This window comes from Pleuronectes platessa, chromosome 21 (assembly GCF_947347685.1).
Source record: "Pleuronectes platessa chromosome 21, fPlePla1.1, whole genome shotgun sequence".
NCBI lineage: Eukaryota > Metazoa > Chordata > Actinopteri > Pleuronectiformes > Pleuronectidae > Pleuronectes > Pleuronectes platessa.
In genome coordinates, this window is record NC_070646.1 from 13,052,543 (window position 1) to 13,076,760 (window position 24,218).

The window sequence follows — 24,218 nt, forward strand, 5'->3', positions numbered from 1 at the left end:
AACAAATTGGGCAGAGGGTTGTGATGTGAATGTGCTTGTGTTACTAGGGATAACATGTAACACGTAAAATATGGACAACCTTTTATTTATTTTTGTTTAAAAAGACGGTCAATAAAGTGCCAAGTCCACAAAATGTAAGGGGGCGGGGTCCATTGCGTTTCGCTGCCCCTTATATTTCGATTCGCACGCCAAACCTGCGAACCATTTCCTGACCTAATCACGTGATACGGCCGGCTCGCGAGGCTTTGCACGTCATCAACACGAGCCTCGATAAGCGCTTCACAAAACTCTTCCTGGACACTATGCTGTACACTGTTGGGTCCGGACAGTAACAGCAGGTGGCGCTAGCTCCACTGTGGTTCTCATGTCGCTGATCTAAACACAATGGACGAAGAAGAAGCTTTGGCAGCGCGATCGATGACGTCACGCAGTGTAGTAACCGGCGCGGAAGAAGAAGCGGCGTGAGTTCTCCGTTTCACCGGGAAAACAGTGTTTGTTGTGAGTCGTCAGTTGAAGAAAATACTTTATATCTCTTAGTAAGAGCGGAATGATAAAGAAACGCGAGAATCGATGTGATAAAGAACAGACAGTTGTATCTGGGTTATTGAAACTTATCTCACGTTGCGATCTACTGCTACTAGCTAGCACCGGTGAAGCTAGACAGCTAACCCGATTTCTGCTTATTGATACACTGTCACTGAAGTTAATGTTTCAATTTCCAGTATGGCCAGGGGTGTGAATGTTATATCTGTTCGTTTATATGTGTAGTAAAACTCCTACTTATGTTTATTACAGAGTAATAATGGCCTCAGATGACATAGCACAGCTGGCTGATGCTCTCGCCAAGACCCACGTCGGTGATGGAGAGTTGAGCTACAAGGGCCTGGGACTAAAGCTGGACGACGCGGAGTCAGGTGAGAGTGCTGCTGGTCACCATAGACAGCATGGATCCTCTCCTCACACCTGATAACCCATTCGCTGTGTGTGCGCAGTGGAGGAGCTGGTCCGTGAGATAGAGCAGTACCAGGGTCTGAGGGCTCTCCGCCTGGAGGGGAACACGTTCGGTGTGGAGGCAGCCCAAGCCATCGCCAAGGCTTTGGAGAGCAAAGACCTGCTCCAGGTATTCTTCAGTTGAAGATCTCCAATCTCAGTTCAACAGAAGTGACGGCACACATTTATGTTACAGGTTATTATGAGCATAAGGATAAGAATTCAGAATTCAGCACTGTTGCATTTTGATCCTGTACCAGAAATGGAATACCTCACAGTCGTACAGTATGAGTTTTTTCAGATCAATTTCATACTTTTAACGTTTCCTATCTATAATATTGCAGTAAAGAAGATGCAAAATGCTCATTTCTGTTGCAAACTCTGTGTCTTTCAGAGATGTTACTGGAGCGACATGTTCACCGCAAGGCTGCGCTCTGAAATCCCAACAGCTCTGGTGAGACTTTTGCTGCTGGTTGATGCAGTGCATTGGGTTTTCAGCCTGTGTTATATGATACTTCTTTGATTGTCAGCTTCACATGGTCTCTGTTGTGCTTTCCTCAGAGGTCACTAGGCAGCGCGTTGATGAGCGCAGGGGCCAGGCTGACTGAGTTGGACCTGAGTGACAACGCTTTTGGGCCGGATGGCGTGAAGGGAATCGAGCAGCTGCTGAAGAGCCCTTCCTGCCACACCCTGAGGGAGCTGAGGCTCAACAACTGTGGCATGGGGATCGGAGGAGGAAAGGTGAGGTCACAGATGTTTTGAATTTTTTTTGTCATGCTGTCATCCACTCTAAAAAGAAACCTGCAAATACTACTTTTCTGTGAATGGTTCCAGATTAAAAATAAATCACTGCAGATATTTCCCATCATGCAGTTAGTAACTGTTGTGCATGGTTTGTGTAGATCTTGGCTGATGCGCTGATCGACTGCCACAGACATGCGCTTGCCCAAGGAGCTCAGTTTAAACTGAGAGTGTTCATCGCTGGCAGGAATCGCCTAGAGAATGAAGGAGCCCGTGCCCTGGCCAAGGCTTTTCAGGTACAAAACACATGTCCCAAAACTGTTTAACAGGTGTGGTAATATATTCTGCTTTCAGACATGCACTAAAGCCAGGACCCTTTCCTTAAATGTATGTGAAAACCAAAATGTATGTGTCTGTTGCTGAGAACATTTTCCTGTCAGCCCTTTCCATTTGAAAACCAGATCAATTTGGATTTCAAATGGAACCCCTTTTAAGCCTTAAACTTCTCTCTGTTTTTCCATGTAAGCTGATGGGCAGCCTTGAGGAAGTCCACATGCCCCAGAATGGCATCACCCATAAAGGTGTGATGGCGTTGGCTTCAGCCATGCGACACAACCCAGAGCTCTGTGTCCTCAACTTCAATGACAACACCTTCACCAAGAGGGGAACACTAGCCATGGTCCAGGTAAGGCCTGTTTATCTTCCGACCTTCCTCCATAAGAAGAATAGGTATTCATGTGTCTGAACCTGTTTCTGTACATTGGTTTTCTCCTGGTGCTTCTGCAGGCTCTGAGGCATCTGAGACACGTCCAGGTGATCAACTTCGGCGACTGTCTGGTTCGCTCTGAAGGAGCCATCGCACTCGCTGCAGTCTTGAGAGAGGGACTGCCGATCCTCAGGGTGAGTTCACCATCAAAGTTCAGCGTTTTATCTTTCCCAGTTTCCTCTCTTTTATCAAAGCGATTACACTCGTCTCTTATGTGCCATTTCTTCAGGAGCTGAATTTGTCATTTGGTGAGATCACAGAGGCATCGGCGCTGGTGGTGGCTCAGGCTGTCATGGACAAAACTCACATGGAGAATGTGGATCTGAACGGTACGTACCTGGACTGTGGGACCGGGATCTTGAATACTTGAATACTTGAATATGGAAAGAGTCATAAAGATTGAAACTAATGAGAACATGACCGTAACAGGTAACTGTCTGGGAGAGGAAGGCTGTGAGGCTTTGAGAGAGACTATGGAGAACATGGACAAAGGAGACATGCTGGCATCACTCAGGTTAGTATGTGTGTGTGTGTGCTTGCATGCTTTTCCTGCAGTACTAAAGCAAATCAGCATTAATAGCTTGACTAAAATGTTTCCCCTTTGAATTCACTGCAGCGACGATGAGGGAGAACCTGATGAGGAAGATGATGAGGACGACGACGATGATGATGATGAGGAGGAGGATGATGAGGAAGTGGGTGACGACAGTAATGAGGACGATGAGGAAATTGTCAAGGAAAATGGAGTGTCAAGAAATGACAACAGTCCTCCAAAACTTCACAGCCCAGTAAGATACATAAAACATACATACATATTATTGTACTTTGTATTAAGACAGTTGACACCAGGGTCTGAAATGAACTTTATGACTCTGCAAAGATGGCTAGTATATGAAAAACCAGTCCGTCTACCAAGCTTTGTTTTACTGGTCAAAACACTAAATACTAAAGACTTGTGTCAGAACAGTAATGAGCTAATATGTTGAATACAAACCTACAGACGGACGCAAATTTGGTATAAAATATATAAATATATGTGTTTATATTAAATACGGACGATATGACAGCACCCTTAATGTGGAAAACCAAAACATCTTGATTGCCCCCTGGTGGCTGTCTGTAGTAAAGGTCAGAAACCCTGCCACCTCTATGTAGTTGATGGTACATTGACCAAACTAAAAAGTACATTTCAAATATATATTTCACAAAGATGGTCATTTCAGGTATTTTTTTCACACTGATGTATGTTCAAATGTTTTTTCAAATGTTACTGATAAGTTTGAATTTTTTATTTTATGCTAAGAAAACAGGATGATTTATCATGATTGACAGCTCTGACCGACTTGCTATCGCAATTTTTTTTTATTTTTTATAAAGAATATCCTCAGTAAATAGCTTCACATTAAGCTTCACACAGAGGTTTTGTTAACAGTTACTAATGGCACAATATACTGTTTATTCTACCACTTCATTGATCATCTCTGATTGTGACTCAACTACAGGCAGAGCTCACATCTTTCCTCAGCTGCCCCACTGTTGAGGAGCTTCTTCGGCTTGGAGAGACGAGGACAAACCTGATGCAACAGGTGGGAATTTAAATTTATCAAATAAAAGATGGTGTTTGCAGACAGTGGATGTTTTATGATGCTAACAGTCTTTTACTTTCACACCAGATTGATGTATCCGACCCACATGAGGCTGCCGATGTCCTTCTGAAAATTGCTTCTTTGTACTGCGAGGAACCAGAGACCAAGACGGCAGTTCTAGAAACTATCGGTGAATATCTTGCCACTGTTGCTTTGTCATTGATTCATGTATGGATGTGGTGTTGAAGGATCCACAACAAAGTGATGCCTTTGGTATGAGAGTTAGTTCCTATGTAATTTAACTGACCTATCATTGCTTCTGTCCTACAGATGATGTGTTGAAAAAGCTCTTCTGTGGTTCAACCATCCAGTCCTACTGCTTCCTCTCCACACTGCTGGTCCTGATGGGTTTCCTTAAGGTAAATTGCTGCTACTGTACAACCAGCTCTTCTTCTTCTAAGAATCTGACATGAAGGAACATATCTTGTCTATTAATTGTTTCCATTCAAACAGAAAGACTATTACCCATTGAATGACTGCTACATTGTAGAACGTCAACTTTTAGTTTTCCAATTTGTTTTAAACTTCCACTTACAATCTTTCCCCTGGTGTTTAAGTTTTGCCACAAAGATATAAATCCTGCTGGATTTACATTTGGCTCCTTGTTATCACTGTTCGTTGCTTTAATCTGTCAGTTAATGCACATTTTTACTCTTTTGTCTTGTGTTTCAGGGAGAGGGGAAGATTAAAAAGGTGTCACTGGTCCCAGGCCAGCTGTTGTGTTTGGAGCATGCGGTCCAGCAGCACTACTTCTCTCAGCACCATGCCCAGCTGCTTAACAACTTCATGTCCAAGTAAGACACTACTTCTAATGCGTCTTTCTTTAAAAGGTTCGTTAAACCTGGCTTGGGGTATAAAATCCACCTAAAGCACATACATGCTGTTGTATTGTTGTTGCATTTTAATGTTTGGACTTCAAAGCGATGATCCTCTTAAAGGTTTCCTTTAGGCTGTAAACTAAATTATGTGACTGTGATTTATTGTAATAGATTAAAGCTTGTTTTAAAATCATATTTATTACCAAATTTATTAAATATATCTTCATTTATGGATTGAACATGGCTCCTATCGCTCGGGGTAGATTTCAGTTACCTTCATTATTGTGAATGCAATATGTCAGGGACACCTGGAAGGACTGAAACTGAAAACAACCATAAGGGGTAATTCTTTTCTTTGTTTGTGTTTGAATCTGCAGGAATAGCGATGCTCTCAAGTCCTTCAGTGCTGCCAGAGAGAAGCTGTGCTCTGCTCTGGAGAAGAGGTGCAATGACCAACACTGATCCCAGCCATCCATCATTTCCACTTCTAACACACACATACACACACACACACACACACACAGAAAACAAACCAACACAGGGATGCTTTACACTTGAACAAGGGACTCTCACAACCACTGATCTTCTTTGTATATTTTGTGAAGGCCTGACAAACACTGTCCAAAATCTCTTTCTTTTTATTTTTCTACTTATGTTTGCGACTTATATTTTTCTAGAAAATGTAGATACAAATAATGAAAATATAGACAACACATCAGTTAACCGTGGGGCTTGATGTGTAAAAAAGTGTTGTTAAGGACAAGACAAATACAATCTGAAATCTTAACAAATTATTCGGCAATAAACAGCTGACTTTGCTTATTGTTTTAGTGAGGCCGGCTTTTCACGCTATTTTGTTTGTCTTTTTTATACGTTGCTTTTTTGGAACATTACATCGTGAAGTGAAAGAAGAACTTTTCGGACGCTCTGTCCAATCACAATCGCCACTCTGCTGCTCACAAGATCCTGTCCAGTCCGAGCTCTGTGATGTGTGCATCAGACTGTAATGAGGCATGGGCAGCACCACATACCCGGCCGTGAACCTGAACACACACTATGTTTGTGTGTGTGTGTGCGCGTGCATCGCCCTGCACTGAGCACAGTCGTTACACTGTAGAGCTCAGGGGACCAATTTTTACTTCTAGCCCAAAAACGTGCTCTTATGTAACTTTGCTGCACACACTGAGTTGTCTTACCTCATATAGCTGTTTATGCCTTAGTGATGTTATGGGAGCATTTAAGGGAAGTAGGAGGAGAATGTAATACAATTTAATGGCATTTAGATAATCGTCTGAATAACATTGGACTGTGTGTAGGTTTATACTCTGTTGACCTGCTATGATGTTACATTAAATGCTCTGTCTTAAATATAACAGATCTAACAGGCCTGACTCCTTGTCAATGTTCAATATATACATGCATATACAGCTGGGACTGCTATTTTAACCTAACCTAAGCTAAGGAGGTTGTGTTTTTGTTTTTTTTGTCTGTTATTTAGCATGAAAACAACTGTTTTACCACGAGCTTGGTAAAGGAATAGAATATATCAATCAGTCAGGAATAGAATATATCAAATTTTTATGTGAATCTGGATCAGGTGACAGATCTAGAATTTTCACTTTCTAATTGCAAAAATGTTCACCATTCTCGCAGATTAACTTTTTTTTTAACAACAGGGATTTTGTGTGTGCAATTTGGTCCAGACGAAAATATGTAATCAAGTGAATGTAAATGTGGCTTCGTAACAGGACTGTTGCGCCTTGGCAGAGGAATAGGATCAACCGTCATGCTCCTATTATATAATTTCCAGATATAAGGGGTTTCACAGTGAGATTTCTCAAGGAAACTCAACTAATGTGACCTGTGCTCAGAAACATCTTCAATATTGGCCATGGAATATTCAGCAATTTTAACATTGAGGGGGAAGAGCAAAAATAACTTTATTTTATAGGAACTGTTCCTTCAACAGTGTGCACACTCCGGAGGTGGGAGCGGGAGGTGTGTGGGTGGGTGGGGATCTTGTCAGTGAATGAAGGGATCAGCCGAGTTTGTTTTGGATGGGGGGGACAGACGGGGGGGAGGAGAGGAGAGCTGCAGAGGTAGCATAGACCGTGAGAGAGTCAGCGGCTAGTGAGTGAGCTGCAGCTGGACGGAGCCACCGCGCAACCATGGTGAGTCTGTGCGCAAAAATCTCTCGGTGTAAATGCTCGGATATGATTTCAGAAAGCTAAAATTCAACATGTGTGGTCGTCAGGGTATCATATATCTTAAACACTCAGAAAGGTGAATAGCAATGTGCTCAATTATCCACTCGTGTAGATTATCCTTTGTTTTATTTGACCATCTAAAGACAGATCGTATTAGATGTCTTATCCTTGTCACACTGTCGACTGGACATGTTCTGGTGGTTATTAAGAGTGGAAATTGAACACATAAAAGGTTGGTGGTTGTCCAAAGTAGACTGTATTGCAGGTTTTTGTCATTCCCTCAACTTGAATCGTCTCTTTTTACGCACAGGACAACATTAGATGCACACAATATATCAAACCTACCTAACTTTTTTGGGATGGGATTTCTGCTACAAGCTCTCAGGGAGCAGTCCCCTCACCGTCCCTGGCTAGAGGACAAGCATTTTGTTTCAGAGGAAACTCATTCTGGCACAACACCGGCAGGGACAGACACTGTGCGTCTTTGTGCGGCCGGCGCGGCAGCTCCTCAGCGGCCTGCAGTGTTGATCCCCGGGGGGGGGGACGCACACAAACAGTCTGGCCAGAGGAAATTCCTCCGTCTCTAGTTTCTTGGCCCCCTTTTCTGCACAGGGGAACCAACAAAAATGGCATGCTGCTAAAATATCAAGGGTTTACCTGCACTAGCACACATCAGCTTGTTTTCTACCTTACAGCTGCCTTTAAAGGAACATGAATGAATGACTGAAATTCAACAGAGGTTTCGCTGCCGATTCCTGCAGCCACTGGTCCCTGATGGGATTTATCGCAGCAGGTTTTGTCCAGTCAACATTTTGAGAAATTTCCGAGTGTGGAGCTGCACAGCTTTTCATGTCCATTCCTGTGGATCAAGACTGTTGATCCGACATGGGAATGTGGTTTTAAGGCATTCCAGTGAAGACTAGAGCAGCTCAGTCCGACCAAAATCCCACTAACCCCCAGAAATACAGAAGAAATTAGATGTTCTCCGTCAAACCGACATTTAGTTAGGAAATGTGAAACTATACACACCTTTTACTGAGAGAGGTTAGATGAGGCTAGACCCTGTCAAATCCTGGGCGTCATTTTAGCGTTCACCATCACAGGCATGTTTTGTATCACAGTAATCTTTCCTGTTGTTTTTTGTGTAATCTTGTGTACAAAAAAAACCAAGCAACAAACAGACGGGTGAAAAATAATCTCCTTGGCGAAGGTAACTAACCCTTAGGGAAGTTAGAAACTGGCGTTTGATGCTGGAACAATGGATGGATGGATGGTGAATTGATACACTGCCTAGGGCCCTAACTCGCAATATCAAAGAAAGTGATGAAGATTTTCTGGATCCACCCCTTTGTCTGGATCTTCAAATTCAATAAGTTCCTTCTTGGCGCAACATTTCCAAAAGTTTTATCGAAATCCATCAAGTAGATTTTGCATAATCCTTCTGACCAACCAACCAAAGAACCCACCAACCAGTAAGTAAGCAGTGTCAGTATCTATTTGTTTCACTAAATCGAATCAGAAACAGTCACTTGTTAGTAAAAATCCACATTTGTATATATTGTGTCACCAAGCCTCCTTGGAGAGTATCAGCTATGAATTGCCACCAGGTGAAGTCGTCTGAAAGTTATTTCCTCCCCCCCCCAGACACACTCCCATCTCTGTCCTGACACCCTTTGGGTCCCACTGCTCTGCCTGCTGCTCCTCTGCGTCCCTGCAGTACACACAGCTAAATGTCCACAGCAGTGTGTGTGTGACCAGATCCAACTCACTGTGACCTGCATCAACAGGAACCTGACCCAAGTTCCTCCCAATGCTGATGAGGTTTCCTTTCACACTCACTATTACCAGCAATTTCTACAGTATCTTCAGTTTCCATCTTGTTCCGTTTATTATGTATCTCTCCTTTCTATGTAGATCACAGTCAAGTTAGATCTCCGAGGCAATGATATCAAGGAGCTTCCAACTGGGGCTTTCAAACACACGCCCTACCTCACTCACCTGTCACTGCAGCGCTGTAACATCCGCACGGTGAAGGAGGGGGCTTTCCGCGGCCTCGGTCGCTTGGTTTTCCTCAACCTGGCCAACAACAATATTGAGATCCTCTACCAGGTGGTTGCCCAAATGCAATTTATACTGTATCTCCCGACAAAAAGATTCATGTCAGCATCCCTCCAGCTGCTGTACTCACAACCACCCCTTTGTTTCACCACCCCTTGCTCACAGCTTTGACTGGATCAAGATAAAAACATTTCTCCTGTCTGTTTGGTTTCATGAGCCCAGGAGTCGTTTGATGGTCTGTCATCGCTGAAGCAGCTTATGATCGACCGTAACCGCGTGGAGGAGATCCAGCCTGGAGCTTTCTCTCAGCTGGGATTCCTCAACCTGCTCTCCCTTACGCACAATCAGCTGGTGTACATCCCCAACATGGCCTTCCAGGTGCAACCACATAGAACATTCACAAGACGTATGCATTTACCATTTAAATGTCTTGTTTTCGGGACATTGAATAAGTAGCCAACATCTTCTCCTTCCAGGGCTTGCAGAACATCAAATGGATGCGTCTCAGTCACAACTCTCTGAACTACCTGGACACTGAGGCCTTCGCTGGTCTGGTCACTCTCACCCGTCTCAGTCTGGACCACAACGAGCTGCAGTTCTTTCCTACTGAGACCATGACTAGGTAGGCCACTTGGTAAGCTGCCCCATTCAGACTTGGTCCTAATGTCCGACTTGAGAGATCTGATCACAAGCGGACAGGTCAAAGTACAGAAGTGAACGCATCCAAGACCCAATGAGGACACGTTTGAGATCTGATCTCCACCGCTCAAGTTTTAGCGGCGTCTATTCTCAGCCATAGAGCTATACAGAAATCTCATTATGATGTGAAGGAACGTCAATGTTTGTGGCAAATTTAATCATAATCCATCATAGAAATATTGATATTTGCTTCAAAGCCACAAAAATAACCTTCTGGTGGCACTAGAGCAGGGGTGTCCAACCTTTTTAATCCCGAGAGCCAACTACAGAAAAAAATACTGGGCCACTCATGCCGCCATGCCCCCCTATCCCTGGAGCAGGGTGTGACTCAATCGCGTCGCTCAGGGAGGGGGGGCGTGGCGGTGTTCTGAGGGACAGATGGCAGGTCAGGGTGAGTTGGGCGCCACATAATGTATAAACTGAGAAGTGCAATACAGTGGGCCATAGTCCATTACATTACATTTCATTTAGCTGACGCATTTATCCAAAGAGACTTACAATAAGTGCATTCAACCCCGAGGATACAAACCCAGAACAACAAGAATCAAGAAAGTATAGTTTCTTCAAAAATAAAGCAAAACTACAAAGTGCTAAAATAAGTGCCATTTAAGTGCTACTATATTGTTAGTTTTTTTTTTTTTTATGCGGGCCAATTACAAATGGATGGCAGGCCGCAATTGGCCAGCGGGCCGTAGTTTAGACACCCCTGCACTAGAGGAAAAGTCAGTAAGATTCATCCTCCAGGAGCCATGATTTATTCACGGCAATCCATCCAATAGTTGTAGGGATATTGAGGTCTGGACTAGAGCGGAGTACTGAGTGACTGCACACACTGACCAACAGACATTCATTGTAATCCCTATGCAACTGGTTTGGATGAGAAATGAAGTTCATCTCACAGTTGTGTGCTGTTTGGGAAGGAGAGCCCATGATCAACAGGTCTAATCTTTCATCCCCCTTTTTACATCACAAATTGAAGAGAGATGTTAAAACTATTTTCCACAATTCTCCCTTTTGCTATTCAGACTTCCAGGGGTGACTCGTCTGGATCTGAGCTATAACCCTATGACGTACCTCGGGGAAGAGGCAGTGTCCATGGCCAAGCTTGCCCAATTGTTCCTTGACCACATGTCCCTACAGGACATGGCCAACACGGCTATTTTTAACTCGCCCAGCCTCACCCACCTGGACATCAGCTTCAACCAGCTGCGTGTCCTCCATCCATTCTCTGAAGGTTCACCGAAGCTGGCACGCCTCAACATGGCTGGGAACCCCATTTATTGCAACTGCTACCTGCGTCCGCTCAGGTACAGCAGACCTCTAACCGACAGCTTTCCGTCATTTATGTGACTCAGATCCCCACTCTGACTTTTGGTTTCGCTTCACTACAGGGAGTGGGCGATCCGTGGCAAGGTGAAGTTGATGGGCACATGTGGGGGACCAGACAATTTCTCTGGAGAAAACCTGGAAGCTGTCTACCCTCCAGAGCTGCGATGCCAGAGTCAGGAGGCCATGCTGAAGGCCGAGTTTGAGGAGGCCATCAGGATCACACCACCACCCACCGAGGCGCCAGAGAACAAAGTCAAGTGTCCGGCCAACTGTGTTTGTGAGGTGAGTGGGCAAATATGGAGACTTGATTTGAGAATTTCACGACAAAACCAAATGTTACGAATAATTTTTTTACTTTTGGGAAAACGTTTTTGCTTTCTTGCTGACATTAGAAGATCAATACCACTCTCATGTCTGTACTAGAGTGTGGCTCAGCCCGTATTTTTCTTGCCAAAACTAGACAGACACTTTGTTTTGCTTCCAAACCTGACCTGAACCAGATAGTTAATGTGTTCCGCCCCCACACCTTGAGGATGTGTTAAATTAACACATTACATCATATTATATTATACTGCATTACATTGCATATTGCAATCGGACACTGTTTACTGTTTTGCATTTTGCATATCACTTTTTACTTCACTTTTTACATCTTTTATCTTCTATATATTTTTATTCAGAAATGTTTATGTCAAAATAAATGTTACTTTGTATAGATATTGGAAAAAAGTGAGTAAATAAGAAGTAAACAGTGAGTAAATATATACTGGTTTTCTATTTTTTATTGCTTTTCCTATGTATGTTGTATTTATTGCGTTTTTATGTTATTGTGTTTTTATGTTTCTATGTTAATTGTAAGCACCAATTACCAGAGCAAATTCCTTGTAGGTGTAAACCTACTTGGCAATAAAATACTTCTGATTCTGATTCTGAAGATGCATGAGTTTATGTTCCCTGTCCATGACATGCGTGATTATAACTTGTTTTCCCTGATTAAAGGCATGTACAGTGCAAACCAATCAGCCGACCATGTGGAGGAGCCAACCCAAACCTGTATATCATTTCAAAATTGATACCCAAACTTAGAAAGGACCAGGCTGGGTATCCACTCTCCGTCCACTTTTTAGTTTGGTCCCATCTACTAACAGTAGCATGTGGGATTTATGACCTTTACTGCAGTCAGCCATCAGGGGGGGATTGAGATGCTTTGGCTGAAATCAAGTGACAAGCTTTGTCCCCTTCTGTCCTCTACATTCCTGTTACCATGTTCTCAGGCTGAGACGCACCATTCTTCATGTGAAAATCGCAGTCACACCAAAGTTCCCCGGGGTTTCTCTCCCAACACGCGCCTCCTCGACCTGCGTGGCAACCACTTCCACTACATCCCGAGCAACAGTTTCCCAGGAGTCGCCCAGGTCGTGTCCCTGCACCTGCAGCGCTGCAAGATCGTGGACGTGGAAAGCGGCGCCTTCAGTGGGATGAAGGGATTGATCTACTTGTACCTGTCAGAGAATGATCTCACTTCTATCAGCCCTGATGCCTTTAAAGGTCTCACAGAACACTCCAGTGATACATCATTCCGACCTGTATGTGTGTTAACGCTCACATTGACTTCCTGTTGTCTAAATCAACAGGTCTCCCCCAATTGACTTACCTTCACCTGGAGAAAAACCGCTTCACCAGTTTCCCCAAAGGAGCCTTCAAACTGGTACCCAGCCTGCTTGCACTTCACCTGGAGAACAACACTGTCACCAAGCTGGAGTCAGGCATCTTGACTGGTGCAGAGGGTCTCAGAGCTCTCTACCTCACTGGGAATGCAATTGATCACATCTCGCCCAGGGCCCTGGACCAGGCCAGCGACCTTGATACGCTCCACCTGGGAGGAAACAAGCTGGAGGAGGTACCCACCGAAGCTCTGAGCAAGTCGGGGAACCTCAGAGACCTGAGGCTGTCGGGGAATACAATCCGCTGGGTGGGTCCAAACACTTTTCGTCCTCTGGAGAGGTCACTGAAGGAGCTGTATCTGGATAACATGGGGCTTGAGAAGGTGGGTGGCCGTTAGCTAATTGTTACTTCTTCTTCTTTAAACCCTTTTGTGTAATTCAAATTTCTGACGGAATCCCTGTGACTCTCCAGATGTCGCAGAACTCCCTGACAGGCCTGGGTCCTGGGTTGAGAAGCCTCTTCCTGGAGGGAAACCAGCTGGAGGAGGTGCCTGACCTCCACCCTCTCACATCTTTGGAGGTCATCAACCTGGCGGGCAATCCTCTGATGTGTGACTGCCCTCTGCTGCCACTACGCTTGTAAGACAACTATAGAACACTAAGAATACGTGCAAATGATTTGAGTTTGACCAACAGAAGTTTCGAAACCATGAACATTTTACCATAGGTGTGTATGTAGCTCCTTAAAAGGCAAAGCATGTTTTGCATCTACAATAATTATCATCTTGCAAAGTTCTTAATAATTTAGTTTTAAGGCTTGCCAATTAAAAATTATACAAAATAATCCAACACCGTAAAAAGTGCTAGATGTTTTTCTTTAATAACCTTCCTATGGAAACATGAAGCAGGATATCATTTGCCTCTCCTCTTCATCTAGGTGGATTGAGAAAGTGAACTTGAAGGTACGAGCCACCTGTAGCAACCCCCCTGAGCTGAGGGGTCGCAGGGTCAAAGATGTCCATGCCTTCAAAGCCTGCCCCGGTGGAGAGAGCCTTCCCTCCCTGCCTACAGTCACCCTGAAGCCCGCTAAGACACCCAAGACCACCAAACCCAAACCAATGCACCTCACTGGCCTCAGGCACGTTAAGAGGCTCAAAGCTAAACCCAAACTTCACAAGACTCCGAACACCAAACAAGCAGCAGCCAAGAAAACCAAGAGCGTGGCTTGAACCCACAACCTTCGACTTTTGCCTGGCTTCGGTTCTTATTCTTTTGAGACCACAGCTTCAAATATACCAGTCAAAGGTTGTGAGGGTAAACATTGGATTGAGCTCACTTAAAAAACTGTACCAACTATGACACCTCCCACAAGTCAGTTTGCATAAAACTTGTTTTTGCTGTCTAATCAATAGTGTTGTAAAGGGGTTAAGAAGTGTTTTAAGATGCTCTGTCAGCGCTGCCATGTGTCACACAATAGATCCACACCCACAGTTCAGGGTATGCGGTTTGGACCAAAGGATTTCAGGTCATCAGCAGCTTGGTTCGAAGTTTTAGCAGGAGGGGAACCGGCCGTTAGCACAGATGTTAGCGCGCTGCTTTTCCATGATTGAAATCCTATACACTTTTTGGCTCAATGCTCGTTATCCTTAACCACAAGATTACCTCAAGTCGCAGTTGTAAAGATCATTAAAGAAAAAAGTCTAATCATTAAATGGAGTAGAATTATCATTTTTTTTAAATCATACATTTCATATTTACAAACAGAAAAAAGAAGGCAATACAAATACATCTTACAACCCAAAACGATGAAATAAAGAGATTAGTCATAATTCATCAAATCATGAGGAGCACATGTCATCTGTGTTTAGTGGAACCAACAGGGAGACATCAAGGTAGATTCAAACTGATTTGGACGGTTCTTACGGGATACAGTCTTTTTGAGGAATATCCTCCACCTCCATCGGTTGAACCATTTTATAGAAAATCTGCGTGGGTTTGTATGGTTGTGCAGTAAACAGACCTGTTGCTCTAGTTTTATCTCTGATAAAGCAGCAGCTCAATAAGTTGTGGCCCCCGGGAATACTGGGACATGTAGTAGTGGTGACCATCAATAGATGTCACCAGATCAACTAAGATCTCATCACTAACCACGAGCTCTCGCTACTAACGTACATTTTGCTCTGTAAACATCTCAGTCTGTTTCCTCTAGAGTCGGGCGATATGGCCAAAAACTTAGTCAAGAAGATTTTTTTCACATCACTCAATATAATTATCACAATATCATAATGTCCAAATTATGTCGTTCAAGTTTACAGAGTGATTTTTTTCTCTCCTGTGTAAAGGTTTTGTTTTTAAACTCTTTCAGCAAAAACTTGATAAACAGCAAAAACTGTTAGTCTATCTGAGGTGGATCAAAAGTGTGTTCTACCTCCACACTGTTTTCACAATGCATAAGCCTGATAGCGTTATTTATTGGACTTTGTTATATTGAGATAAATATTGAAGTTGTTTTATCGCCCTGGTCTCCTCTTGGTCTTTTCACTGCCACGTTGTCTTCATTATACTCCATCACAAGGGTCATCTTTGTGTCTCCATCTTTTTCTACAAACTCCTCATCTCTCCATTCCTCAAGCCTCAGCCGCTCCGTGCTGCTCTCCAATACTTCATCCATGGGTCGGTTGTTTTCTTGGCTCCGCTCCTCTTGTTATAGTGTTTGTCTTTCATTAAAACTCTTCACCCTGTTGCTTTCACCAGTGAAGCTCATTTCTGTTGATCTCTGCTCTTCAAGTCCATCTTTTGCAGCTTTATTTTTCTCTGTCATTTCCTGTGCTTTGCTTCCCAAGCTGTTCTTTGCAGACGTGTCATGTTGTCCTGACGTACTTGGTTCCCTTCCCTCCCCCTGTTTGACAATGCCCTGACAGGCTTGTCGAGTTTTGCCTGGAGCATCAGTTGCTATCTCCATTTCCACCTCCTCCACTTTCACATGCACTGCAAAGACTGAAGACAGAATTAAGTCACACCTTAACAAAAATGGTGTCATGAAAAATGGGGAAATTGAAGAGCATGTTCATGAGTTTCTCTACTTACTCTCCTGCTCCTCTGGCTCAGTCTTGGGTTGGATGAGAGGCAGTTCGGGGGGAAGACTGAGGTTTAACATCCCCGGAGGACTCTTACTGCCGCCGACCTCAGGCTGCTGAGCAGCATCATCTTCAGCATGTTCATCAGAGAGCCTCTTCCTTCCATACCTCTTTCCTTTAGTAAGAAAAATGTGGAGGTGAAGGAGCGGTTTCTCATGTTTCTTTGTATGAGAGAAAACACTGTTCATTTCAGAACGTACTCTTCTTCCCGTAATAAAAGTGCTTGCATTTCTTGTTCCGTACCACCTCGTTTGTGATTAAATCAACTGGAAAAGAGAATAAAACACCCGTCACTTTTTATATATGTAACCAACACCTCTGCTGTACAGCACTGATCAGCATCCTGCCTTCTTACACTTTATTTATAAGCTGACTTTACAAGTTTAGCAGCTGAATTGAAGTTCACACAACATGAAAATGTAAACACCTCCATCAGAATAGACTGGCTTAGGCATGGACTGTAAATAAAGATGGACGACATGACTGCGGCCCGACAAAGCACCTTGATCGCCAACCTGTGGCAGAGTGCAATATGGGTTATAAATCCAGTCTCCTTCATGTTATTTGATGGGACACAGGATAAACTAAACTTACTTTTCCAGTTTGGGATTTATTGGTTATTTGATGCTATAAAAACAGCGTGAACCATAGTGATTGCCAGTTTAGACCGACATGGTCCAGCTTGTGTATTGGCATGTCATCCATCTTTATATACAGTCTGCATCTAGGCGGATTGAGCCAGCTGACTGCCCTGACACTCACTCTACATATTGAAGGTCTAAGGGCTTTCCTATAAATATAAGATAGTTACCGAGTCCAGGAGGCGGCTGAAGCTGGTAGCCCATGAGCTCACACCAGCCCACAGGATAGATATCTGGGGACTGGTGGTCGACCCACTGGTCGAATTCATCCTCCCAACCGTCAAAATGGATGAGCAGCAGGCGACCCACCCAGTGCTTAATGGTGGCCACACACAGCAAGCGTGGCTCCATCAGGTCCACTGCCTCCAGCTTCATGTTGGCTCGGAAACCGTGACCTGTATAGTCCTGAGAAAAGAAACAGCATGTTTGATCTTGACTAATGTTTGCACCTTACGTATTTGGGTGTATACTTTTATCAATAACGGCAAACAAACTATAGGAGTCACAAAACAGAGAGCACAATTTCAAATGATGCACTAGGTTCGGACTTCCTGTCTTACAGCATTAAACAGTCGTGCCGGTGCAGCTTGAGCGTCGGTGTCTTCCAGGTATTTTTCCCAGGTGAACGTCTGAGAGTCGTAACCTGACAGGAAACAAAGACGTCTTTCATGAGCACAAACTAACACCAGCAGAGCCCAGTACACATGTTGCTGAACCAAAGTGGGATGTCCATTACTGCAGGAAGCAGTGTGTGGATGTGCATCCCATGGGGGTGTATATATTTACCTGGAGGCACGGTCAGAGGGATATTGTTCTTATTACAGAAGTTTACATGCATGATAGCATGAGAGGACGCGTGGTAACAAAACCAGTCAGAGCTGTTGTCAGAAAAGGCGCCATCAATACCAACCATCAGGTAACCATCTAACAGCACCTGGAGAAGTCAAGTAGGCCGAGTTAGAGACACAGAGGAAACAGACATACAAAATGAAGAGACAACAGTGTAGGAGTTCCGATTTTTACTCTGGTGGCAACGCAATTTAATCCATCACTGTTTAAGGAGAACCAGAAAGTTGTCTTGCCTTGCACACAGTGGCCACACAGATGTTTCCCAGATTCAGAGGATCAATGGCCTCCAGCTTCATTCCTTCTTCAAAGAAACTTCCCTCCATGAAGACGATCCTGGGCTGCAGATCATACAGTGGTCAACATGAAGAAACACTACGAAGCGTGCAGAGGTGGAAAGTGCAGGTGATCCCAGTAAAATTCACTATCACCAATTCTGTTCAGCACAGAAGTTGAGTTGTTGTTGGGTTTGTCTGTCTGTTAGCAAGATAATGCAGAAACTACTGAACGTAGGCTCAGGGTGTGGTACGGGAAGAATACATTAACTTTGTAGCAGATTCAATAGAGTGGACGGAGCCAGGATTTTTTTCTGTTGGCAAATTTGTTTTAATAATCAGGCATGTGTAGAGTGTCAATATCTTTTTACATCCCGAATCCAGATAATACTCTGGATTTTGTGTGTGGGAGGGCATGATATATTCAGTAGCTATAGAATAGAACATTCCATTTCACAATGGTATATTTATCTGATAAGATAAACGTCATTGATCCCATGCCAGGGAGATTCACCTGATACAACGGCAGAGTCAAAACGAGCTGAACAAGGGAACACATGAAAGTGTAAAAATACAATAGGCAATAAAATAGACAAAAATATATATAATAATAATTCAATATGCAGATAAAGTGGCCAAGGAGCAAGGTATGTGCTCTCAGTACATTCTAAATTCAATCCGTCATCAGATATTGAGCTGTGACTATGATCTTAGATCACAGTTGACAAATGCCTTTAACGAGATTTTTCTTACCTTTTTAAAGAGCATGAAGGTGTAGTCCGAGTTAAGCCTTAAACCACCAACAGCACTTGCTATAAAAAAGAAGGAGACTTTACATATTATATTTAACTTAATTCTTTCAATTATTAGTGTGTGGCTCTTGTGTTAATTGTTTTATTGCATTTCTAAAACTGCTTTCAGACATGCACTAAAGTCCTGCCAGTTTTCAGTCTGTATGTCTTGATAATCCTTGACTTACGTGATTTCACTTCATGACCCACTTTGCTGGACCAGCCGATCGGGTGAAGGAGGGGACTCCACATGTGGCACCAGAAATCAGCTACGACATTGGAGGGGGCGTCACTTTGGTCTGCGTACACCAACCGCAGACGGCCACCAATTATGGAGTCTATGGAGGCCACGCAGGTTTGGCTCACGTGTTTTGGGTCCACCACCTCCACACGCGTGCCTAACTTAAAAGAGGACTTCATGCTCTCCGACAGCTGGGAGAAGGACGTGAGAAGAGTGATAACAGGACCGAGATTTAGATAGTGTTTTTAATGAAGTCTACACTCTTTACATATATAACAACAGAATCAGAATATAAATGGTTTTACCTTTGCGTAGAAATCAACAGGTAAAGTGTTGGCGCCCACCAGCTTTTTCATCAGATATTCTTTCCAGTCTGAAATGTTGTTCTTCACACCTACGGACACAAACACCTTGAATCTACCTCTGTATATGGATGGGGCTATATAAATAAAATTGCTTTGCCTTTTAAAATAAGAATTCTTAACAGGGTAATATCTACTGTTCAGTTGTGTTTCAGGGAGAGGGACTAGAGAGAGGATTTTTTCTCTTCATGAAAACCACTTAATCGCTGCAGAGGGCGCTGTTGCACAGTAATCCCTAATAGCCCACTGTGTGTATAGATGTCCTAGGCAATCTGTCCTCAGAAGAAAACTTTGAAATCAGGCGTTCAAAGAAAAGCCCTGCTCCCTGCGGCACAAATAAATTACTCTAACGTGAATTTAGACAATTTTCAAAAACTCTAACCACATTTACTATGACAATCCAGCTTTGTAATATCTCTACCGCTGAAAATAAGAAAAAGCTAAAAATGGCCCCTGTTAAGTGTTGGTCCAAGCAGCACGCTAGGCTCTGTGTTCATACGGCAGTGCAGGTCAGATTTGAGTGAATCCTCACCTTGAGGTGGCACCAGCAGCTTGCTGGTCATGGCGCACCATCCAATTGGCTTCAGCTCTCCTGAGACGAGGCTGCACCAGAAATCGCGGCTGCTGTCGTGCTCAAAGCCTTCATATCTCAACAGAGCTTTGTATCCTGGAGGGGAGGAAGAGGAGGAGAACTATAAAACATAACATTATAGAGGATAAGAAAATACATTTATTATTTTAAAGAAACCAATGGTTGAATTGTGTGATGGCCGGTTTAAATGACTGACAGACAGTTGCACACACCTGCAATCTGGATAACAGTAGCGATCCAGTAGACTTTACTGGGCAGGACAGCGTTGGTGTTCAGGACTTCCACCTTCATCCCTAAGATGACATCGTCCCACTGGGCACAGAGTGGAACCTGCAGAGCGGACGGGCGGATATTTCATCAAAGATCATCACCGTGTAACACCTTGCTCAGTCACTATTTTACAGGAATTGTATTCTCAGCAACCCTAACAACTTATTTCTTATGTTTAATCAAGTTTTTTGGCAGTGCATTGGATTTAATAAAAATCTAAATATAATCAGATGTTAAGGAGAAAACTAACAATAATATTTGTTTAAATATATCGAAAATAAAAATTAGCTGCTCAAAGCCAGACGCCTACAATACCTTATGTACAATAATGTACATTCAGGTCTTTTGGGACAGTTGCAATTTTTATGCCATTTTCTCTGTGAGTAGAATAGTTTCTGCAAAGGACTCACGTGTCTGAAGCAGGAGACGGACGCCGCCAGGGATGTTTCCTTCTCCAAGTAGGTGCCCCAATCAAAACCTGATGGTGCTGTGTGGAAAGAGAGGAATCATACAAGCGAAGCAACATGCTTCATTAATGCAATAATTCCAAATAACCAGCAAATACCAGTAAAGATCCTCTATTCCTGATAAATATCAGCAGTCAGATTTAACAGAGTTGAACACATTGGACACTAATTGAATATTCTACAGGTGACAGTGGTAGAGTTAACATTTCAAATGTTCATGCTGATATCCTTACTTCAGTCAGACAAAAATGATTCTAGGGTTTTGATTTGTATTTTGTGTGTGGAGTTGATCCATCTATTGCATGCGTTTCTTTTCTCCTCGTGTTTTGTATCGTGAAAATATAAAAAGTAATAAAACCTAAGTCATAGGGAAAATATCACTCACCATATAGGCTGCAAAGTGCATTGTCCTGTACAGATATATTCATCATTATAGTTGAGTTTGTCTAGTTTTGATTTAATATGAGAGTTCAGTTACCATTCAGTCGTGTCGGGGTTGGAGGGGCCTTTCTTATCACAGCATGTTTTTTGGTGGGGGGTCTACCCTGAAGAAGAGCACAAACATAAAGACAAAATAAAGAAAATTGTAATCTTTCTCATTGTTGTGTCCACACAGCAACGGAAACAATCACTGCCAACAGCCATCAGACTACTGTTTTTAAAGAATCTTCATACTTTGAAGGATTAAGTAAGCTTTTTTTAGCAAAAGCAGCAGATTTTCTCAGCAAATTTTACCAGAATAAAAACCGTGTTTTTATTTTTAGAAAAAGCCACATACATAACAAAGTAACTAACAAGTTCCTCGCTCAGTTATTGTGTGGGCAGCGTTTCCTCACCTTCAGACGTGCCAGTACGGATGACTTCTTGGAGTTTGATGAATAAGAGCGTGAGCAGGATATAGTGCAGAAGCGCTTGCTCTTCGAGAAGAAGGTGCTAAAGGTGCCGGCGATGCCACACATCTCACACACAACTGTAAAAATAAACAGATATCGTATTAGACATCAACTAACTTAATTAGAAGCTCCTCGAGCATAGCCTGAACACAACTGATTTTCAGGTGGCCAGTACTGTTTATGTTTGCCAATATGAAATTATTTTGCAGAATAAACAATGCAGAAAAGATGTGCATTGATGTTTCTTACCCAAATTCAAGTTCTAAATATTTGTTTGTATTTGACTTTTGTTTGTTTTATTTATTTATATTCTGTTATTAATAGTTAAGTTTATAGTTAAACTTTAAGATATCAAGCCAGAATCACAATTATTTATCATAGCAAATTTGATAACAACATAATAAAGTAATTGGAATTACTTTAGAGCTGGACTGATATGGACTATCAGACCAGCTCTAACATACAGATGTGGTTTCACTCCTTTAGACTCACATGACGTGATCATTAAATTACCCAACAGAAAAAGAACATTTTGTGTTACGAAATGTTGTTCTCTATGCTGTTCTCTCTTCTCTTTTTGCGCCTCACCTGGTCGGTCCTCTTTGCTTTTGCCTCCTTTCTTTATCTCTCCTCCTGTCAAATCTCCTTTGTCACCTCCTCTATCCGCCCCGTCAGAACCACTGGGAGCTAGTTCATTGTGTTCAGCCTGTGCAGAGAGAAACAAAAAGGTTTACATCGAGCATGAAAGTGATAGACTTTATGTCACACATATTAAAACAAGGAGTAAGGAACTCTCCCGTTGTCTGCTGTGACCTTTGCTGCTCCGCAATATGAAATACTCACACTAATGTTGCGCTCCTGGGGCTCAGCTGTAATGCCTTTGCGTTGGATAGCAGGCAGGCATTTACCACACCCAGCTCCACTGCAGGAGGAACAGAGTGGACGGACAAACACTGTAGGGGCAGCTCCCGGCTTCAGCTTCAGAGCCCCCGTGGCAAGTCTGGGCTCAAAGTACTCCTTGCCGAAATGCTGGCTGCAGAGGTGGGAGTTGGGTGTGGCGACCCACTTGGAGCGGGTGCGCTGGACCTGCTTCTCCCATTTGCCAAACGCCTCAGAGTTCTTGGGGAATTTAAACAACGTCACACCGTCTTCGGAAGTTTTGCCACATCCATATGCCACACAGTGATAGGGCATATTGTCTCGCGTTGAACAGGACTGTCAATGAAACCGAGTCCAAAGCAGGACGTACAGTCGGTGCATCCTTACTCCACTTGAGTTGAACAATTTTGTTGTATGAGGTCTGTAGAGGAAAGTAGAAATCCAAGTTGTTTTTTCTTATCGTTACAGACAATGCAATCTATTAAAAATATTTTCCTTTCTAATGTTTGGCTTATTTTGATCATGATCGCTTGATATTCAAACGTTTACACTTTCTAACTTTGTTCTGAAAAGTGCTATGTAATTCAACTTTATTGATATTATAGATAATTAATATGATTGTACATTATAACATAGATGCTGGTCAAAAGGGACAGCTAGAGCTAAATGATGTCATGGTGTTCACATGGGAAAAGGTAGCTTAGATTTCCCGTCAATAATCAGCTAATATCCAATATTGTAATATAAAATAAATAATTATCACAGAGGTTAAACTAATATTGATATAAAGCTCATGCATTGTACAAACACAGCGAGGGGGTGTAACACATTATGAATCCACCTCAGATATATAAAATCTTGTCATGTTTATCAAGTGTGTCGTTCTCTGCTTATAACTAAGATACATAATACTTAATACAACCAAAACCTTTTCTTATGAGTAAAATCAGTCTTTAAACTGAATTAACAATGTGACATTCATTCAACTATAGAATATTAAATACATTTTCAAATTGATAACAACTTGGGCCATATCGTCCAGCCCTAGTAGCCTATCTTGTGTGTGCAAGTGAACACAGAGTAACGGTAGATACCAGGTCTGACATAGGCAATAACCAACACTTAAATATATATAAGCAAACAGCTCAACAACAAGCGAGTCGAACCATAAACACAAGCGTGATTAGCTCTCGTGCTACTGTGCGTGCAGGCTAATCGCTAACCGTGCTACTAGCAAGTTTATCCAGATGTGAAGCAGCGGTTCAGTCGACGAGACTTCCAATGGCCGCGCAAAGAAGCTCAAAACATCTGAACACTGCTCGAAAGTGTTTTACAAAGTGACCAAACAACCTGTGGAGGAGATGTTGAGCTGGATCTTCGACGCCGACCCGTCGCTATCTTCTGACGTCACCGGCGTTGTCGCGCAGAGAATTGTGGGAGATGGTGTTTAGGCAGAATTACAGGTGGGAAGGCCGGTCACAAATCAAATGTACAAGTGTTGACGTGTTAATGCATTTTAACAATGATAAAAGGAGTAGTTAGTGACATTAGTAAATTGAAGTTTTAATAAATAATTATTATTAGCCTTGTACTGCAGGGTCCAGTCTCAGCAGACACTTCACTTTCAGCTCTGTAATAACAGACGACAGGACTGCTAGAATGACAGTCAATGGAGCACATACCGGGCTCCAGGGCCGAGTAGTTAATATAATTTTTTCATCAATAGCCATGAATTATTCACAATAACAATAGTGAAAATGTTGCAAAAACGTTGCATCAAATCCCCCCACACAACCATTTCAACCATCCTTCTTTGGGGGAATGCTGCTACACAGAAGGTCCCCTTCCAGTGGAGGTGGCCGGATTTACTCCTGTCTCCTCAGGCTTTAACTTCTTATGTATAGGT

The 24,218-nt window shown here is 43.0% G+C and overlaps 3 protein-coding genes across 5 annotated transcripts; 2 read left to right on the forward strand and 1 right to left on the reverse strand.

Annotated features, from left to right (window-relative positions):
- The first annotated feature begins 233 nt into the window (after window positions 1-233).
- rangap1b (Ran GTPase activating protein 1b) lies at window positions 234-6,352 on the forward strand. 2 transcript variants are annotated; one of them, XM_053413187.1, is made up of 16 exons: window positions 234-498; window positions 796-914; window positions 993-1,120; window positions 1,385-1,444; window positions 1,552-1,731; window positions 1,893-2,027; window positions 2,258-2,416; window positions 2,518-2,631; window positions 2,727-2,826; window positions 2,927-3,011; window positions 3,114-3,285; window positions 4,000-4,083; window positions 4,171-4,273; window positions 4,414-4,502; window positions 4,816-4,937; window positions 5,339-6,352. In XM_053413187.1, the coding sequence occupies exons 2-16, from the start codon at window positions 803-805 to the stop codon at window positions 5,421-5,423; spliced, it is 1,728 nt and encodes a 575-aa protein (XP_053269162.1). In that variant the 5' UTR covers window positions 234-498; window positions 796-802; the 3' UTR covers window positions 5,424-6,352. The 2 variants fall into 2 exon arrangements, with proteins under 2 accessions (XP_053269162.1, XP_053269161.1); XM_053413186.1 differs by having other exon boundaries at window positions 234-461.
- A 2,074-nt stretch (window positions 6,353-8,426) lies between these two features.
- chadlb (chondroadherin-like b) lies at window positions 8,427-16,291 on the forward strand. The gene is made up of 11 exons (XM_053414380.1): window positions 8,427-8,441; window positions 8,813-8,989; window positions 9,083-9,277; window positions 9,449-9,604; window positions 9,703-9,848; window positions 10,951-11,232; window positions 11,317-11,536; window positions 12,529-12,802; window positions 12,889-13,301; window positions 13,391-13,557; window positions 13,856-16,291. Exons 1-11 carry the CDS (start codon window positions 8,427-8,429, stop codon window positions 14,145-14,147), a joined length of 2,337 nt encoding a protein of 778 aa, XP_053270355.1. The 3' UTR covers window positions 14,148-16,291.
- On the reverse strand, window positions 14,631-23,724 carry l3mbtl2 (L3MBTL histone methyl-lysine binding protein 2). Of its 2 annotated transcripts, none has more exons than XM_053414175.1 (18): window positions 23,663-23,724; window positions 22,277-22,733; window positions 22,022-22,139; window positions 21,377-21,510; window positions 21,019-21,085; window positions 20,484-20,560; window positions 20,016-20,133; window positions 19,744-19,878; window positions 19,155-19,243; window positions 18,797-19,040; window positions 18,571-18,629; window positions 17,779-17,883; window positions 17,483-17,630; window positions 17,257-17,339; window positions 16,867-17,101; window positions 16,256-16,321; window positions 16,006-16,170; window positions 14,631-15,915 (listed from the first exon to the last, which is right to left on the reverse strand). In XM_053414175.1, the coding sequence occupies exons 2-18, from the start codon at window positions 22,625-22,627 to the stop codon at window positions 15,623-15,625; spliced, it is 2,487 nt and encodes an 828-aa protein (XP_053270150.1). In that variant the 5' UTR covers window positions 22,628-22,733; window positions 23,663-23,724; the 3' UTR covers window positions 14,631-15,622. The 2 variants fall into 2 exon arrangements, with proteins under 2 accessions (XP_053270150.1, XP_053270151.1); XM_053414176.1 differs by having other exon boundaries at window positions 23,536-23,676.
- Between the last annotated feature and the right edge of the window lie 494 nt (window positions 23,725-24,218).